The sequence below is a fragment of the Sapajus apella genome, unplaced genomic scaffold (genome assembly GCF_009761245.1).
Source record: "Sapajus apella isolate SASKATOON/1434 unplaced genomic scaffold, GSC_monkey_1.0 scaffold64, whole genome shotgun sequence".
Classification (NCBI taxonomy): domain Eukaryota; kingdom Metazoa; phylum Chordata; class Mammalia; order Primates; family Cebidae; genus Sapajus; species Sapajus apella.
In genome coordinates, this window is record NW_022437004.1 from 5,815,683 (window position 1) to 5,835,622 (window position 19,940).

General features: G+C 37.1%; 1 protein-coding gene across 10 annotated transcripts in view; it reads right to left on the reverse strand.

Annotated features, from left to right (window-relative positions):
• EVI5 (ecotropic viral integration site 5) overlaps window positions 1-19,940 on the reverse strand; it is a 237,267-nt gene that overhangs the window by 16,072 nt on the left and 201,255 nt on the right. For 9 of the 10 annotated variants that reach the window (XM_032247902.1, XM_032247900.1, XM_032247896.1 and 6 more), the window contains one exon: window positions 16,447-16,542. The exons of the other annotated variant lie outside the window; for it this stretch is intronic. In XM_032247902.1, coding sequence (XP_032103793.1) covers window positions 16,447-16,542 — 96 coding nt within the window. The remainder of the gene's footprint in view (window positions 1-16,446; window positions 16,543-19,940) is intronic. 10 annotated transcript variants of the gene reach the window in all.

Sequence of the window (19,940 nt, forward strand, 5' to 3'; positions counted from 1 at the left end):
TGGCTTTGAAATATAATTTGCATTCCATACAATTTACCCATTTAGAGTGTACAATTTGATGGCTTTTAGTATATGCATAGAGTTGTGCAACCATCACCACAACCAATTCTACAGTATTTTCATCATGCCATAAATAAACTGCACACCTCTCAGCTGTCACCCTCTAATCACCCTCTCTTCCCCTCCAACCCCAAGGAACCACTAATCTACTTTCTTTCTCTACAAATGTATCTGTTCTGGACATATAAATGAAATCATACAATATGTGGCCTTCTGTGACTGATTTTTGAAAATTTATCATCCATGTTGTGGCATGTGTCAGTACTTGATTGCTTTTATTGCCTAATAATTGATCATATGGATATACCACATTTTATTTATCCAGTGATCGGATGATTGACATTTGGGTTGTTTCTACTTTCTAAATATTATTAATAATGCTGCTATGAACATTTATGCACATGTTTTTTTTTTTTTTTTTTTTTTTTTTTTTTTTTTTTTTGAGACGGAGTTTTTGCTCTTGTTACCCAGGCTGGAGTGCAATGGCGCGATCTCGGCTCACCGCAACCTCCGTCTCCTGGGTTCAGGCAATTCTCCTGCCTCAGCCTCCTGGGTAGCTGGGATTACAGGCACGCGCCACCATGCCCAGCCAATTTTTTTTGTATTTTTAGTAGAGACGGGGTTTCACCATATTGACCAGGATGGTCTCGATCTCTTGACCTCGTGATCCACCCGCCTCGGCCTCCCAAAGTGCTGGGATTACAGGCTTGAGCCACCGCGCCCGGCCTATGCACATGTTTTAATGTGGACATGTTTTCATGTTACTTGGGTATACACCCAGGAGTTGAACTGCTAGGTCATGTAGTAACTCTATGTTTAACCATTTAAGGACCTTGTTTTCAAGGTGGCTGTACCATTTTACCATTTTACATTCCTATCAGCTGTGTATGAGGGTTCCAATTTTTCTACATCTTTGGAACATTTTTTGTTGTCTGTTTTATTACAGCCATCCTAGTAAGTGTGAAGTGGAATCTCATTGTCATTTTCGTTTGCATTCCTTGATCACTGATGTTGTGGGGCATATTTTCTTGTGTTTACTGGCCATCTGGTATATCATATTTGGAAAACAGTCTATTCAGATCCTTTATCCATCTTATAATTGGGTTATTTACCTTTTTACAATTGAATGGAAAGAGTTCTTTATATATTCTAGATACAAGTCCCTTATCAGGTAAATTATTTTTTTCTCCCATTCTCTAGCTTGTCCTTTTACTTTCTTGATGGTGATCTTTGAAGCACGAAAGTGTTAAATTTGATGATGTTCAACTTATCTATTTTCTTCTCTGTTGCTTGTGCCTTTAGTGTGATATCTAAGAATTTTTCCGTAAGTCTCATTTCCTTTCCTTATAAAAACAGAAGCTTGGCCAGGCAGGTGGCTCATACCTGTAATCCCAGCACTTTGGGAGGCTGAGGCAGGTGGATCACCTGAGGTCGGGAGTTTGAGACCAGTCTGGCCAACACGGTGAAACCCCATCTTTACTAAAAATACAAAAATTAGCTGGGCATGGTGGCAGGCACCTGAAATCCTAGCTACTCGGGAGGCTGAGGCAGGAGAATTGATTGACCCTGGGAGGCAGAGGTTGCAGTGAGCTGACATGGTGCCACTGCACTCCAGCCTAAGTGACAGAGTCAGACTCTGTCTCAAAAAAAAAACAAAAATAAAAAACAAACAAGAAAACCAGAAACTTTATCTATAAAGTCAACTACTCTCACTTTTAGTGTTCCATAGAAGAAAGTCTGAAAATCATTCTAGTCATATACAAGTGTTTCAGTTTAAAAAATATAGTGAAGAAAGACATTTAAAAATCAGAAATCATATATCTGATTAGGAACATGTATTTAGAATACGTAAAGAACTCTTGCAACTCAATTAGAAAAAGACAATACAATTTAAAAACAGGTGAAGGATCTAAATAAGACATTTCTCTGAAGAAGCTATAAACGGCCAACAAGCATATGAAAACATGTTCAATATTAGTTACCAGAGCAATGTACATAAAAACCATAATGAGCTGGCTACTTCATCAAAAAGATAAATAATAAATGTTAACAAGAATGTGTATAAATCAGAACACTCATACACAGCTGGTGGGAATGTAAAATGGTATAGCTACTTTGGAAAGCGGTAGGGTAGTTCCTCAATAGTTAAACATACAGTTACCATAAGACCCAGCAAGTCCATTACTAAGCATATACTCAAATAAAAACATATGGTTATATGGAAATTTGTAAATGAATGCTCAAAATAGTATTATTTATGATTGCCAAAAAGTGGGAATAAAGCAAATATCAATTGATGAGTGGATAAATGCAAATATCAGAATAAAGCGAGTCACATGAATTTTGTTTCCCAGTGCATATAAAAGTTATCTTTATATTTTACTTAGTCTGTTAAGTGCACAATAGTATAAGTTTAAAAACAATGTACCTTAATTAAAAATAGTTTATTGCTAAAAATTGCAAATAATCACCTGAGCTGTCAGCAAGTAATAATCTTTTTGCTGGTGGAGAGCCTTGCTTTGATGCTGGTGGCAGCAGACTGGCCAGTTACTGGAGGTTGGGTGCCTGTGGCAATTTCTTAAAGTTTGCTGCGTTTATTGACTTTGCCTTTTACGAAGTATTTCTCTGTAGCACTAGATGCTGTTTGGTAGCATTTTAATCACAGTATAACTCCTTTCAAAATTGGAGTAAATGCTCTCAAACCCTGCCACTGCTTTATCAACTAAGTTTATGAATATTCTAAATCTTTTGTTGCCATCTCAACAATGTTCACAATATCTTTACCAGGAGAAGAATTTAGCTCAAGAAACCGCTTTTTTTTTTTTTTTTTCTCATCCTTAAGAAGCAACTCCTCATCCATTCGAGTTTGATAATGAGATTGCAGCAATGCAGACACATCTTCAGGCTCTACATCACTAATTCTAGTTTTCTTGCTTTTTTCACTACATCTACAGTGACATCCTCCACTGAAGTCTTCAATCCCTCAAAGGGTTGGAATCAACTTCTTCCAAACTCCTGTAAATGTTGATCTTTTGACTCCCTTCCATGAATCACAAATGTTCTTAATGGCATCTAGAATTGTGAACCCTTTTCAGAGGATTTCAATTTACTTTGCCCAAATCCATTAGAGGAATCGCTATATATGGCACTATATGTCTTTTGGACAACCTGCTGCAGCTTCTACATCAGCACTTGCTGCTTCACCTTGTACTTTTCTGTGATGGAGCCTTATGAAATGATGTCTTAAATAATAAGACTTGAATGTTGAAATGACTCCTTGATCCATGGGCTGCAGAATGAATGTTTCGTTAGCAGGCATGAAAACAACATTAACCGCCTTGTATACCTACATCAGAGCTCTTGGGTGACTAGTTGCATTGTTTGTGAGCAGTAATATTTTGCAAAAAAATCATTTTTTCTGAGCATTAGGTTTCAACAGTGGGCTGTTGGCAAAATATTCCGTTTACCATGCTGTAATCAGATGTGCTGTCATCCAGGCTTTGTTTTTCCATTTACAGAGCACAGGCAAAGTAGATTTAGCATAATTCTTAAGAACCCAAGGATATTCAGAATGGTAAATGTGTACTTGGCTTCAACTTAAAGTCAACAGCTGCATTAGACCCTAACAAGAGAACCATTTGAAGCAAGGCACTGACTTCTCTGTTGCTATCAAAGCCCTAGATAGCATCTTCCTCCAATATAAGGCTGTTTCATCTACATTAAAAATCTGTGTTGTTTAGAGTGACCTCCTTCAACAATGATCTTAGCTAGATCTTCTGGCTAACTTGCTGTAGTTTCTACATCAGTACGTGCTACTTCACCTTGCGCTTTTACGTGACGGATATGGTTTCTTTCCTTAAACTTCATGAACCAACCTCTGTTAGCTTCCCATTTTTCTTCTGCAGCTTCCTCACTTCTCTCAGCCTTCACAGAATTGATGAGCGTTATGGCCTTGCACTGGACTAGGCTTTGGCTTAAGTGAATGCTGTGACTGGCTTGATCTTCTATCCAGACCACTCAAACTTTCTCCATATTAGCAATGAGGCCGTTTTGCTTTCTTACCATTTGTGTGTTCACTGGAGTGGTAACTTTAATTTCCTTCAAGAACTCTTCCTTTGCAATCACAACTTGGCTACCTGGTGCAAGAGACCTAGCTTTCAGCCTATCTCAGCTTTCGACACGCCTGCCTCACAGCTTAATCATTTCTGGCTTTTGATTATATGAGTGCAATTTGTGGCACCCAAAAATGATTACAATAGCAACATCAAAGATCACTGATCACAGATCACCAGAAGGCATAATAGTGAAAAAGCTTAAAAAATTGTGAGAATTACCAAAATGTGACACAGAGACATGAAGTGAGCATGTGCTGTTGGTAAAATGGCATTGAAAGACTCGCTCAATGCAGGGTTGTGACAAACCTTCAATTTGTAAAAATCACAGTATCTGTGAGGCATAATAAAGCACAGCCCAATAAAGCCAGGTATGCCTGTATAACCGTATGGTAGAACATTATTAGGTGACAAAAATGAATAAAGCACTGACACACGCTACAACATGAATAAGCTTTGAAAACATTATATTAAGTGAAAAAGCCAGTCCAGAAAACCACAGGTTCTATAATTCCATTTATATTAAATGTCCAGAACTGGGAAAACTGTAGAGGCAGAAAGTAGATTACTGGTTCCCTAGGGGTTGGGGAAATAAGGTTTGGGGAGAAATAGGGAGTGACTAGCTAAATAAGCACAGGATTTATTTTTGGAGAGATGAAAATGTTCTAGAACTGATTGTGATGATAGCTGCATAACTGTGAATATACTAACAACCACTGAATTGTAAACTTACATGGGTGAATTGTATCACATGTAAATAACGTCTCAGCAAAGCTGTTATTTATAAATATATAAGTAGACAGCCATTTTGTATGTTTCTTATAGAGATGATACCAGATTGAAAATAAGTAATTTTCTAATTAGAAAATGTAGATATAATTTTTACTATATTTTTAAAATATTCATCAACAACATAAATCTTTTACATTCAGTTGTTTCCTCAACAGAAAATACATGGTGGTTATTTGCAATAAAAAGTTTAATGCTTTAGACTGAAATATTAATAAGTAGAAGATGAGTGCATTTGTAATATTCACTTTTTTCAGAAACTATAACTTCTGATGGAAAAATAATTTTTAAAATATGTGATATACACATATAGCCATATACCCACACTATTCTGCCACTTAACCCAAAATAAGCTTGCAAATAAAGTCAGTATCCCTCTCTTCCTCCTCCTGAGGTGCTCACAGTCTGCTCAGTCAAGATTGGGCACTTGCAAACCACATGACCTCATGAATGCTATCTTATCTTATCACAGGTTCCTCAGACTGACCACAATAACTTAAATCAGACAGGCAGCAAAGTAGCATGAAGTCTTTGACACGTACTATTGGCATGACATTTCTAGCTGTCCAGCTTGTGGGGAGTGAAAATCTGATTATCTCATGTCCACCTGCATCTGTGAGATATTGTTCATAAAAAGCACATGATTTACTGTACTACAGACTCCCAACCACAATTTAAATTTTTGTTTTTGTAAATCTGAGAGAGCTATCTATTCATCTTTTATGAATTCCTCTTTGACAGTAAATTAGTGGAGCACACTTTCAATTTGAAAAACTGTCAATACTATGTTTTTTATTTTTTTAAAATAATATTAATTAATTTTTTTAAAAAAGAGACAGGTTCTTGCTTTGTTGCCCATGCTGGTCTTGAACTCCTGGCCTCAAGTGATCCTCCTGCCTTGGCCTCCCAAAGTGCTGAGATTACAGGTCATTGTGCCTAGCCTGTTTCTTTTAAAAACTAGTATTTTATTGAACCAAATTCCTTCTCATAGAAAAGAAGAAAAAAAAACCTAGTATTTTAAAATCAAATTACTTGGTGTAAAAGAAAATAAGGTTTTTAAAATTAATGCTGTATTTCAAAATCATGGTATAGTGAAAGAAATAAGACTTATTTTTAAGAATATAGAGAATTAAAAAACAAGTGTGATATATTGGGTAGCTTAGTGGATAACAGCAAAACAATATGTAAATTAGGCTGAAAATATTCAGATTGGCTCTGAAACACACCTCAAATGGAGCAAGACCTCAGAAGTAACATAATTCCAAATAATTTTTAAAAACACAAAGAAAGTAGATTATATTTTATGGATTTCCTCGTTTGATTTAAAAAGCTTTACTTTCATGGGGAGGAAGGCAGCACATCACACTGCCATGTGTGTACCTATGCAACAATCTTCCATGTTCTTCACATGTACCCCAAAACCTAAAATGCAATAAAAAAAAATTGAAGAAAAAAAAAAAAGCTTTACTTTCAGCCATTAGATCAATCTCTATGAATGTTATTTTCAGTACCACTCTCTAAAAACAAACTGAGCAGTGGAAGTCTCTCTCACTTTGGCCTCAGGAGTGCCCCTTTCTACTGATTTTCCTCCTACTTTTCATACTAATCCTTCTTGGTCTCCTTTATGAATTCTTTACTTGCCTCCAAGGCTCTGCATTTATGCCTCTCTGCTTGAAATATTCTTCTATTCTCCTTTTCCTGGCAACCTTCTACTCCTTCTAATACACAGTTTAGGCAGCCCCATGATCAGAGGTTTTCTGACATGTTTCTAGGCCATGGTGCCATGTGTTTCTACCACAGTACCGCCCACACTAACTGCCTTTCCTTATCAGTCTGAACTCAACAACTGGAACTACGACTTTTATACACCTAGCACAGCACTGGGATGGAAGTGGCTTTAAGTACCATCTAGCATAAATGCTTTGTGATCAAGAAACTGAGGCATGGCCTATGTTGCGCTGGCTGATCTTGAACTCCTGACCAATCCACCTGCCTCAGCATCCCAAAGTGCTGGGATTACAAGCATGAGCCACTGTGCCTGGCAACTGAATGACTTTCTATTCCTCCCATTCTCCGTTTTATGGATGTGCTTAGAAGTACTGACATGATAATGGAAGAAAAAGTGGGAGTTAGATGAAAAGTAGGAATAATCAGCTTTTGAATGAATGGAAAAAAATTTTAAAATGAACACTCAAGCTTTGAAACCTGAGTAAGTTCACAGGATTTTAAAACTGTAGCTCATTTTAGCATCCCATATCAAGATGAATGACACATTTGAGCACATCCTATCACTTGAATGATGAATGTGCTTAATACTACAGTCGTGCTAAAAGTTTACATGTAATTGAAATGGTTTTTGATTTTTTTTCTTTTTTTGAGATAAAGTCTCGCTCTGTTGCCAGGCTGGTGTGTAGTGGTGTGATCTCAGCTCACTGCAACCTCTGCCTCCTGTTCAAGAGATTCTCCTGCCTCAGCCTCATGAGTAGCTGGGACTACAGGCACGCACCACCATGTCCAACTAATTTCTGTATTTTCAGTAGAGACAGGGTTTCACCATGTTGGCCAGGATAGTATTGATCTCTCGACCTTGTGATCCTCCCGCCTTGGCCTCCCAAAGTGCTGGGATTACAGGCATGAGCCACTACAACTGGCCAGTTTTAGATGTTTATATTTCATTTTCCTCATGTCTGGGATCTAAGAATATGTTACTAGTATGGTCTCTTCATGGGAATGCTAAAAGAAAGAGAAGTCTCTTCCACTCTTAACGAATTAAATCTGCTTAAGAATTGCTGTAAAAAACTATAAAACCTGTCACTACAGGCTTGATAGTTAGCTTCATTTACTTAAAAAAATGCTTATCACCGTCTGCCTTTATTTCTCATAAACCCAAGTAGTACCTTGACTTCCAGTTTCCATTGCAGTGATTTCTCATGACTTATATTTCCATTCTAATTGTCAAAGCGTAATTGTTGGGACCATCTCTTAAGAAATTTACTGATCAGTATTAATAAACAGTTTTTCAGCTACATTTGAAATCTAGCTCTACTCATGTAATGTAAAGTACTATTAAAAAACTTGCCATCTAATGCCAGGAAACACAGATGTGTTCAAGGACTAATGGGGTTGTAGAAAAAAAAAAAAAGACACTGGAGCCAGCTTCAAAGAGTTCCCATTGGTCAAAATTGGGACAATCTGAACACCAAGAGAACTGACTGAATTCATGAGTTCAGAATACTGTTCCAGGACTTTCAAAAGACCCTAAGAAATACAAGGCTGAATAAGATAATCTTTGCCGTCAAGAAATTCACAATTCAGCTTGACTCTGAGCATCAAAGAGGATATAACAACCACTAATTAGAATAAATGAAATTAAGTGCTGTGTTATCTTCCATTTCTGAACTATTAAGTACTCCCTATCAGTACCAACCATATAGTCTTTATCAAATTAACTTTTCCACTTTTCTCCACTAAACTAAAAGTTCTTTGGGCACAGGGCTGCTCTTCTCATTGTGTCTACAACAATGTTAGAAAAAAATCCCATTTAATGCAGCTTAACATCCAAGACTGATTTTACAATTCCACCTGGTTCTGTTTCTTGACCAGTGTGATATATCCTTTGAAGATATTTATTTGGTCCTCTAATTCTGAGCACCAGATTCAAATCCCTTGTTTTATGTTGATTCTGTATTCTCTCAGTTGGCTGCTCATTCAGATTTCATCCTAGAAATCTCTTAAGTCTTCTGGAAGCATATCCTACCTTAGTTAATATTCCTAAGAGGCTTCCTTACTTGGTTTCTTACATTTTAAAGTTCTAATATTTTTCCTCACCTGATTTTTAACTGAGATTTTTTTCTTTTCTAGGTGGTTTCCTTATCTAGCACCTTATCCCTCTCCTACTAGATCTCTGTGTTCATGTTTTCATTAATCAACTCCAGTTTCTTAATGAAATTACTATCATTAGAGGCACATGTTTTCATTAACAAGTTAAAAACATTTTTTTTTATCTATGGCAGCAATTAGATACACAGGTGCAATATAATGGGTAGAACACCAATTACATTTTATGAATACACCATAAAACCGAAAAGTGGTCTAAAAGTCTTGAATAAAGTAAAGTATCCTGTGTGGGATTATTCATTTATTTATTTTGAGACAGTGTTTCACTCTGTCACCCAGGCTGGAATGCAGTGGTACAGTCTCAGCTCACTGCAACCTCTGCCTTCCAGGCTCAAGTGATCTTCCCATCTCAGCCTCCAAAGAAATATAAGATGGTATATAGTAAGTCCTCACTTAATGTTTTCCATAGGTTTTTGGAAACTGTCATTGTAAGTGAGATGGTATATAAAGAAACCATTTTTTCCCCCTCATCATTATTTTTAAAATGACTTTATTCACAGACATGTTATATGTCCTTCACTTGAAAGCCTCAGTTTCCAAGAACTTACTGATAGTGTTAAGTAAGGACTTACTATACTGTCATTTGATTGTTAAAGTTCCTTATTTCAAAAATTCCAGTTTAATAACAAAATGAGTATACATACTAAAAACCATATTAAGAATGTCTAAGACATTAAAAATACTTTTTGAAAGATACTTAATTAAATCCATAGCTTAGGTTTATATAAACAGATATCAGAATTTTAAAAACTCAAGGAATATTCACATAATTTTTTTCTTATGTTTTTATTTTATTTTTTTAGAGTTAGGGTCTCACTGTCACCCACGCTGGACTGCAGTGGCATGATCTTAGCTCACCGCAACCTCAAACTCCTCGGTTCTGAGCAATCCTCCTGCTTCAGTCTCCCAAGCAACTAAAACTACAAGGCCCACACTATCATTCCTGTCTATATAAACGTTTTCAAAGTCAAACTTCAGTAAGGGATTTATTTAGATTTCTTTTTATTTACTCAAATTACTAATCACCCACTTAGCTGGTAGAGATAATAAAAAAGATTCCTGTGACATAATTTAAGTTAAAAAAAATTACCTTCCCAACAAAAAAGACAGGATGATGAAGACCTCTGGGTAGTAGAAACCAATACAATGATTACTCCTAGAAAGTAAGTTGGTTTTATCTACCTGAGTTTTATTTTCTTTACAGCATACTAAAATAGTTCTTTTTTTTTTTTTTTGGCCAGCTTTGCCTTGAAATAGCTTACATTTCTCTGTGGCTCAGGCTAGAGTACGCTAGTGAGATCTTGGCTCACTGCAACTTCTGCCTGTTAGGTTTAAGCCATTCCTGTGCCTCAGCTTCCCGAGGAGCTGGGATTACGTGCCACTATGTCCCACTAATTTTTTTTTTTTTTTTTTTTTTAGTAGAGACGGGTTTAGCCATGTTGGCCAGGCTGGTCTCAAACTCCTGACCTTAGGTGATCTGCCTGTCTCAGCCTCTCGGAGTGCTGAGATAACAGGCATGAGCCACCATGCTAGGCTGTTTCTATTTCTTCAGGAAGAGTGTTTCAGTGGTATTTAGTAACAGAACATTTCTCCTTTCAAGTTCCTTCTAAAATTATCCATTGTTCTCTGACAAATCATAAAAAATTCTGAAGAAATCTTTTTATTTTTTCTTCTTGAGACAGGGTCTTGCTCTGTCACCCAGGCTGGAGTGCAGTGGTGCGATCTCGGCTTACTGCAACCTCTGCTTCCCAAGCTCAAGCAATCCTCCCACCTCAGCCTTCCCAGTAGCTGGAACTATAGGCATGCACCACCATACTTGGTTAATTTTTTTTTTTTTTTTTTTTAAGAGACAGGGTTTCTCCATGTTGGTCAGGCTGGTCTCAAACTCCTGACCTGAAGTGAGCTGCCTGCCATGGCTTCCCAAATTGCTGGGATTATAGGTGCAAGCCACCTCACCTGGCCAAGAAATCTTTCTTATTCTTCAGCAGGACCAGGGAATTTTAAAATCTAATTTAAATAATTATGCTGAAATGCTCCCTTCTTCCTTCTGGGGCTCCTATGTCTTTACTCTCTCCAGTTTCCCACTTATCTCCCTCGTGGTTTTGGTCCTCTCCTGGCTCTCTATTCCTTAAAGGTTAAGGAGCTTCAGAACTTCCTCCTGGACCCCCTTCTCTTTATATATGAATGCCATTTATATGCCATTGATGACTACACCTATTTTTTTGCCCTGACCTCTCTTCAGAATTTCAGATTCACATATCCACTGCCTATCTGATATCTTCATCTGAATGTTTAATGGAAATCTCAACCTTACCACAAACCTTGGCATAAAAATAGAGCTCTTGGGCGGAGCTGGTATCCCGCGCCCGCATCTCTTCGGAGCTGCGAGTGTCTTGGCAACTGGGACCCCAGAGCTTTCCCCAGTGCCTCCTCTCTTATTTTTATAATTAGAAAAAAAAAAGTGAAAAAAAGAAATAGAGCTCTTGCTTACCTTTCTCTATGTTAGTCAATGGCACCAGCCAACCATTCACTCAATTACTCAAGCCAAAACTCTCTGGAGCCACTGAATGTTTTTTCTTATGAGATAAACATACTTCTAACACAGCCACATTATGTTTCCACTTCTTCCATCCTTCTAAGCCATGTTTGATCTTATCTGGACCGTTGTAACAGACTCCTGATGAATTCCCGTGTTCTCATTCTTTCTCTTCTACAGTCAGTTCATCATATGGCAGGCAGAACAAATGAAATTATAAAATTTTCTGTTTGAAACCATCCAAAGAAGGCAGGCACAGTAGTGTGGCCCTATAGTCTCAGCTACTCAGGAGGTTAAGATGGAAGGATTGCTTGAGCCCATGAGTTAGAAGCTAGCCTGAACAACATAGTGAAACCCCTACCTCTAAAAAAAAGCAAAAACCAAAACAAACCCAACCAAAAAACTCCCAATAAAAACAACTAAAAACATCCAAAAGCTTTCCACTATACCCCCTGGTTTACAAAGCCCTACACAGTTGTCTCTTGGTATCTGTGGAAGATTGGGTCCAGGATGTCCCAAGGATACTAAATCCCATGGATGCTCAAGCCCCTGATATATAATGGCATATTTGTATATAACCCATGCCTGACTTCCTGTATACTTCAAATCATCTCTAGGTTCCTTATAATACCTAATACAATGTTAATGCAATATAAACTGTTACACTGTATTGTTTAGGGAATAATAATAAGGAAAAAAGTTTGTAGATGTTCAGTACAGATACAGATCCAATAGTCTTTAAAAAATATTTTTGATCCATGGTTGGTTGAATCCACTGATGCAAAGCTCATGGATATAGAGGACCAACTGTAAATAATCTGACCTCACCTGGCTCTCTAATTTTATCTTATACAATTTTTCCTACCCTTCACTATACTCCAGACACACTAGTATTGTTTCTCAAAATGACCATTTCATTTTCTTCTAGGGTCTTTGGGCTAGTTGTTTCTCCTGTCTGGAATGTTCTTTCCACTGATTTTCACATATTAAGAAGCTTCTTGGCGTTACCGTGCAACATACATGTTACCTCATCTGCAAAACCTTCCACAAACATCATTTTCTCATTAGAAATATTTTCACAAAGCACCTACTACATGCCAACATTGTTCTATATACTGGGAGAAAAGTACTCAACCTCATTATCAATCAGGGAAATGCATATTAAAACTATAATGAGAAATCTCTTTATAGTCACAGAATGGCTAAAATAAAAAAGACTGACAATTCCACATGTTGATGAGGATGCAGAACAGTAAGAACTTTCTTTACTGTTTATAGACAGTATAAACTGGCATAAATCACTAAAGCAATGTTCTTAACAGACCAAACTGGAAATAATCCAAATGTTCATTAACACATCATGGTATATTTATACAAAGGAAAACTGTACAGTGATGAAAATGAACAATGTACAGCTACACTTTAAAATGACACAGTAAAATCTCACAAACAATGTTGAGCAAAAGAAGCAAGACATACATATTGCAGGCTGGGCACAGTGGCTGGTGCCTGTAATCCTAGCACTTTGGGATGCCAAGGTGGGTGGATCACCTGAGGTCGAGAGCTCAAGACCAATCTGACCAACAAGGAGAAACCCCGTCTCTACTAAAAATACAAAAATTGGCCAGGCGTGGTGGTGCATGCCTGTAATCCCAGCTACTCAGGAGGCTGAGGCAGAAGAATCACATGAACCTGGGAGGCGGAGGTTGCAGTGAGCCAAGATCGCACCATTGCACTCTAGCCTGGGCAACAAGAACAAGACTTGTCTCCAAAAAAAAAAAAAAAAAAAAGAATACATACTGCAAAAAGCCATTTATATAAAGTTCAAAACCTTAAACTACTGTATTAGAAGTCTGAGATCTGGTTACCTTTGAGGAGAAGGGAGAGAACCGGGGTTCAAAGAGTATAAACAGGGCTTTGGGTCTATTTCTTGGACCTGGGTAGTACCTACATGAGTATGATCATTTTGTCACAATTTATTGAGCTTTTGACTTGGACACTTCTCTGTATGTTATGCTGCTATACAAAACTTTTTTTTTTTGAGACAGGGTCTCTCACTGTGTCACCTAGGCTGGAGTACAATGGTGTGATCAAGGTTCGCTGCAGCATTGACCTCCTGGACTCAAGCAAGCCTCCTGACTCGGCCACCAGAGTAGACGGGACCACAGACACATGCCACCACACCTGTTTTTTATTTTTTTTAAATAGATACTGGGTCTCCCTACGTTGCTCAGGCTGGTCTTGAACTCCCAGGCTCAGGTGACTCTCTGACCTTGGTCCCCCAAAATGCTGGTATCACAGGCATGAGCCATTGCCCAGTCTACATACTTTTTTTTTTTTTTAAACTTCTGTTCTTTAAATTATTTAACTTTTATCATTATGAAGTCATTCTATTCCAGAATGTTAAGGATAATAACCAGGGAACTCATACTAGGTCTCCTTTGAGGAAGCAATGGATAAACTGTTATTTAATCTTAGTATCAGGAATAGTGTGGCTCTTCTAGCTAACCGGTCTGTTCTCATCATTTCATGAAATGAATCTACATTTCAGTGTAGACACTCTGAAATGTTTAAGTGACCAGGTTTTCTTTTGCGCTAAAAGCCTCTGAGCCAAATCTGAGACCCACTTATAGGAAATAGGTATTTTTATGGTATGCATTTTTATAATGGTCTTATTCAAGCTTCCATATTATATTCCTACAGTTTTTTTCTTTTTTCTCCCAAAATTATAGTTTGTTATTTGTAGCAGTTGCAAATTTCCTTAATTCCATCTGCATTGAGGAAGGATATTAATAAATAAAAATGCTTTAAAGGTTTTTTTTTCTTTCTTTTTTAAAAAGAAGCAGTTGTTTGGTTTCTATTCTTCAATTTGCACAATCTAATTTTTAATTTTAACAGTAGAAAATTCTATCCTGTTGATTAATTTTCTTTTCATGTTTGTATAAGGTAAGACTCCTTTCTTAGGCCACACATAAAAAAACTGACATTAGCCGGGCGCGGTGGCTCAAGCCTGTAATCCCAGCACTTTGGGAGGCCGAGGCGGGTGGATCACGAGGTCAAGAGATCGAGACCATCCTGGTCAACATGGTGAAACCCCGTCTCTACTACAAATACAAAAATTCAGCTGGGCATGGTGGCGTGTGCCTGTAATCCCAGCTACTCAGGAGGCTGAGGCAGGAGAATTGCCTGAACCCAGGAGGCGGAGGTTGCGGTGAGCCGAGATCGCGCCATTGCCCTCCAGCCTGGGTAACAAGAGCGAAACTCCGTCTCAAAAAAAAAAAAAAAAAAAAACCCTGAATTAAAATTAAAACTTAATGTGAGTTATTTTCTGGCAGTCCTAATGAGTGAGTTAGTTTGTTTGTTTATGAGAGTCCCAGTGTGTCACCTGGAATGCAGTGGTGTGATCTTGGCTCACTGCAAACTCCGCCTCACAGGTTCAAGTGATTCTCCTGCCTCAGCCTCCTCAGTAGCTGGGATTACAGGCACACACAACCATGCCTGGCTAATTTTTTGTATTTTTAGTAGAGACAGGGTTTCACCATATTGGCCAGGCTGGTCTCAAATTCCTGACCTGAAGTGATCCACCTGCCTCAGCCTCCCAAAGTGCTAGGATTACACGTGTGGGCCACCATGCCCAGCCAGAATATCCTTATTTTGAGTCAAATCATATGCCAAGGGAAAATTAATGTTTGTTGACTGATTTTTAGATTAGTTTTAGAAATAAAGTCAATCTATATGTAACTTTCTTGTTTCAGCAACATTAAAGCTTCCTTATCATGAGATGTCAAAATTTTAAAACAGGAGGTTGCTTTATTTTAGTCACAATTTCCTTTGAGAACACCTTTTGAACATAAATAATTCCTAAGGTTCTCAAAAGAATAAAGACTTCTAGAACACACTTATGTATAACTTGTTCTTTCACACTATGGCTATCGATTTAAAAAGACTGTAAGAAATAAATACAAATAGGTAAAGATTATATGTAAGATGCTGAATCCCTCAAATGTTATCATGGCTGGAAATTAATATTTACAGGAATGATCCACCAAATTTCAAAACAAATTAAACTGAGCCATATCTAAGATTTACTGTTTTTGTTTATGCTTTGTTTCTCCTTCATTTAGAATTTACTCTTTGACTGACTACCTCCAGGAGGTATTACCCAAAACACACAGACTTTAACTGAAGGGCGTAATACCAGGAAAGGGTAATGTCTAAACTTTCTCCTTTGAGGTTTAAATTCATTTAGTGTTCAAAATGAGTTTTCTTTTTTCTTCTTTCTTTTTCTTCTTTTTAAATGAATGAAGGTTATATTACCCTCTCAAGTCTCATCAATGTGAATAAACATTATTTTGTAAATAACGTAAAACAAGAAATACAGTATTTCATTAGTGTTTAGCCAAATATTATCATTAGAATAGAAAATAAAGGACAAGAAAATTGACCTAGAGACACATTAACAGCAAGTATCTCTTTAATCAAAACATATTAAATTACTCAGTACAGTATTTAGCAAAACTGAAAATTTTGTGAGTTGAATCTCACAGATTCAAGGTAGTGCCAGTTTAAAAAGCATTCAGATACTAAGAAATCTGTTAACTGATATTAGGCAAGTATCCTTTTTTGCAATCTCAGTAATACCACCATGAGGGGGAAAGAAGACAAGAGTAAAAAGACTTCCCTCTGCATGCAACGGTAAATACCACAAATCTATTCTATAGGTATAAGCAGCATTTTAGTTTAGTTGAAGTAACTTTGACATCTATGTAAACTATCAAGAGTTTTTATACCATAATAAAAAAAATAAAATATTTGCCAGGAAAATATTAATTGATCATTTTAGGTCATGTTAACGAGGTTAAAGGTAAATAAATTCCCAATATTAGAACAGAAGATCTTGCTAAAAAGAAGACAATCTTCAAAAATATTATTATAACCAATAATTCATAGAAGATATTCAGCATGAGTCAGTCTTATAACCAGTAATCAAGTGTTGTTACAATACAGAGGAAGGAAGAAAGAAATAAGTGAAGATCAAAATTTATCACTTACCTCATGATTCAGCTCTGCTATCTGATCTTTCAGTTCCCTAATATACTGGTTAGAATCAGACTTGTTAAGCTGTCCTTGAAACTTTCCTTCTTCTTTCTGTTTTGTGGCAAAACAACAAAGCAAAAACAAGAGGCAATTTTTCATAGCATGTACTCAAATATTTCAAGATATGGGAAAACCACAGGCACGTACTCTTTAATCAGTTGAATTCTGCACAAATCCATTCTCAAACTACCTCTGACAAACAATTCATAGTAAACTATGCTGAATTTCTTTAAAAATGCTTAATAAAGGTTTACAACAAATATAATTTGTAAAATATATCTTTTGAAGGAATCTCAGAAATCAGTAACTGAATGGTTGTACGGACGAAAAAATTATCATAGAGTTTCAAAGCCATTTATCTAGTTATTTTGAGAGGAGATGATTCTCTATTCACACCGTAAGATTCAATACTTAGTCAAGAAGATGGCAAGCTTCCCACAGCTTCATTGGGAATCCGCTTTTGCTTGGGGAACAGAAAAGGGGAAAAAAAGAAAAAAGTTGTCCAAATCACTCTAAAAGGGGGAAGACAGCTTTGAGTCTCCTCTGTTTAATTAGCTCTCAATGTGGATTGGAAGTCTCAGACATAGCTGATTAAAAGCTGCTTCTGATTCTTTTGTTTCAGATGAGTGTTGGGACTATTTTCTAGGGATATAGATTGGTAAAGAGACAAACTTTTTCTTATATTACCTGAAAACAAATATAAATTATTTTTCAGATAAAGAGCTTATTAAACAGTGAAACTAGAACTGTTTTTGATGTCTCCAGATTATTTATAATTAGGAAGCCATGTGTCGATGCTTAAAATGTTAAGCAGCTCTGATCTGGAGCCTTCTACTGAAACTACTGAGTAACTTCTCATACCAAAAGACTATGGGCTTATTTTAACAGTTGCCAATCACCCAGTTTCCTTGCATGGAGACAACCATTGTTAATAGTTTTCTGGTGTAGTCTTTCCATGATATTTTACACATATATAATCAAACATAAATGAATACATGCACGCACATATTTATTCGTACTACAAACAGCAGGTATGCTATTCTGTACTTTGCTATTCTCTCTCAATAATACAACTTGGAGATCATTTAATATCAATACATATAGAACAGAAAGACACACATTCTGACTTTAGAGAGCTTTGAAGTCCCTGTAAAAGTTACCTTAGTACTATCCAAGTATTCATAGGTTTTTTAAAAAGCAGGTTTTAAAACGTGTCTTACAATTACCCTGAGAGTAATGGGTTGCTGTGAAAAGTATTTGTCAATGTGGAGATTCCTCCTATCTTTAAAATCATAGTCAGAAGGGACCTTGAACATCCTCTGGTTTAGTTCCCTGACTGAAGTCACGTCCACCCTCCACCTTCATCCTACATACTATTCACTAACATCCTCGGCAGGAAGTACCAAATAGAACTGTTCTAGCAATAGGCAGGGCATGGTGGCTCATACCTGTAATCCCAGCACTTTGAGAGGCCAAGGCGGGTGAATCACTTAAGGTCACAAGTTCGAGACCAGCCTGGCCAACATGATGAAACCCTGTCTCTACTAAAAATACAAAAAATTAGCTGGGTGTGGTGGTGTGCACCTGTAATCCCAGCTACTCAGGAGGGTGGGGCAGAAGAATCTCTTGAACCTGGGAGGCGGAGGTTGCAGTGAGTCGAGAACATGTCACTGCACTTCAGCCTGGGCAACAAGGGCAAAAATCCATCTAAAAAAAACAAGAGTCAAGCATCTTTCCAACAAGACTGCGGTCCTATGTTAACAGTCTTTCCTACCCAAACTGCATCTCTAACTACCCTTAGTTTGTCCTTCAAATCCTTTCATCAACTTATTCCTATAAACTCCTTGTTTTGTTTGTTTTGCTTTGTTCTCTTTCTCTTGGCAATCTGTCTTAAAAACCTTTTACTAGAATATGGCCTGCTGCAGTGGTTTAGTGTAACTAATGTTTGCATAGACATAAAAGGCCAACTACAGCTTCTATAGGCTTAAAATTATTTTGTCATGTAGTCATGTTTCACATGATGTTTTGGTAAATGACAGAATGAATACATGAAGTCAGTCCCATAAGAGTATAATAAAAAAATCCCTAATGCCTGGTGACACTGTAGTTGTACAATGTCATGGTAAAACATATTACTCATGTGTTTGTGGTGGTGCTGGAGTGGAGAAATCTACTGTGCTGCCAGTTGTATAAAAGTACAGCATATACAATTTTGCACAGTACATAATACTTGATAATAATATGTTACAGATTTATGTTTTTTAATATACTATACTTTTTATTATTTTAGTATACTCTTTTTACTTATATAAGAAAAATTAACTGTAAGCCTCAGACAATTAGGCAGGGCCTCCAAGAGATATTCCAGAAGAAAGCACTGTTCTCATAGGAGATGACAGCCAAATGTGTGTTACTGCCCTTGAAGACCTTCCAGTGGGACAAGATGTAGAGGTAGAAGACAATGATATTGATGATCCTGACCCTATATAAGTCTAGGATAATGTGTGTGCGTGTGCCTTTGTGTTTTTTTTTTTTTTTTGAGACAGAGTCCCCCTCTGTCCAGGCTGGAGTGCAGTGGCACAATTTTGGCTGACTGCAACCTCTACTTCAAGTTCAAGCAGCCTCCTAAGTACCTGAGACTACAGGTGCATGCTACCATGCCTGGCTAATTTTTGTATTTTTAGTAGAGATGGGGTTTCATCACATTGGCCAGGCTGGTCATCTTGAACTCCTGGCCTCAAGTAATTTGCCTGCCTTGGCCTCTCAAAGTGCTGGGATTATAGGTGTGAGCCACTGTGCCTGGCCATATGCCTAAGCTTTTAATAAAACAGTTTAAAGAGTTAAAAAATAGCTTATAAAGATATAAAGAAGATATTTTTGTACAGCTGTACAATATATTTGTATTTTAAACTAAGTGTTATTACAAAAGAGTCAAAAAGTTAAAAAATTAAGTTTATAAAGCAAAAAAGTTACAGTAAGCTAAGGTTAATTCATTATTGAAGAAGTAAAAATTAAGAAAATAAATTTATAGTATAAATTAACTGTACTGTGTTTATGAAGTCTACAGCAGTGTGCAGTAACGTCCTAGGTCTTCATATTCACTCACTGACTCACCCAAAGCAACTTTCAGTCCTTCAAGCTCCATTCACCATACCATGCTCCACACAAGTGTACCATTTTAAATCTTTTATATTTTTATTGTACCTCTTCTATGTTTAGATACACAAATTCTGACCACTGTGTTACAACTGCCTACAGCATTCAGTAGAGTAACATGTTATAGAGGTTTGTAGCCTAGCAGCAAGAGGCTACACCATATAGTCTAGGTGTGTAGAGGGCTATACCATCTGGGTTTGTGTAAGTACACTCTACGATGTTCACACAATGATGAAACTGCCTAAGGATGAATTTCTCAGAACATATTCTAGTTGTTAAGCAATGCATAACTG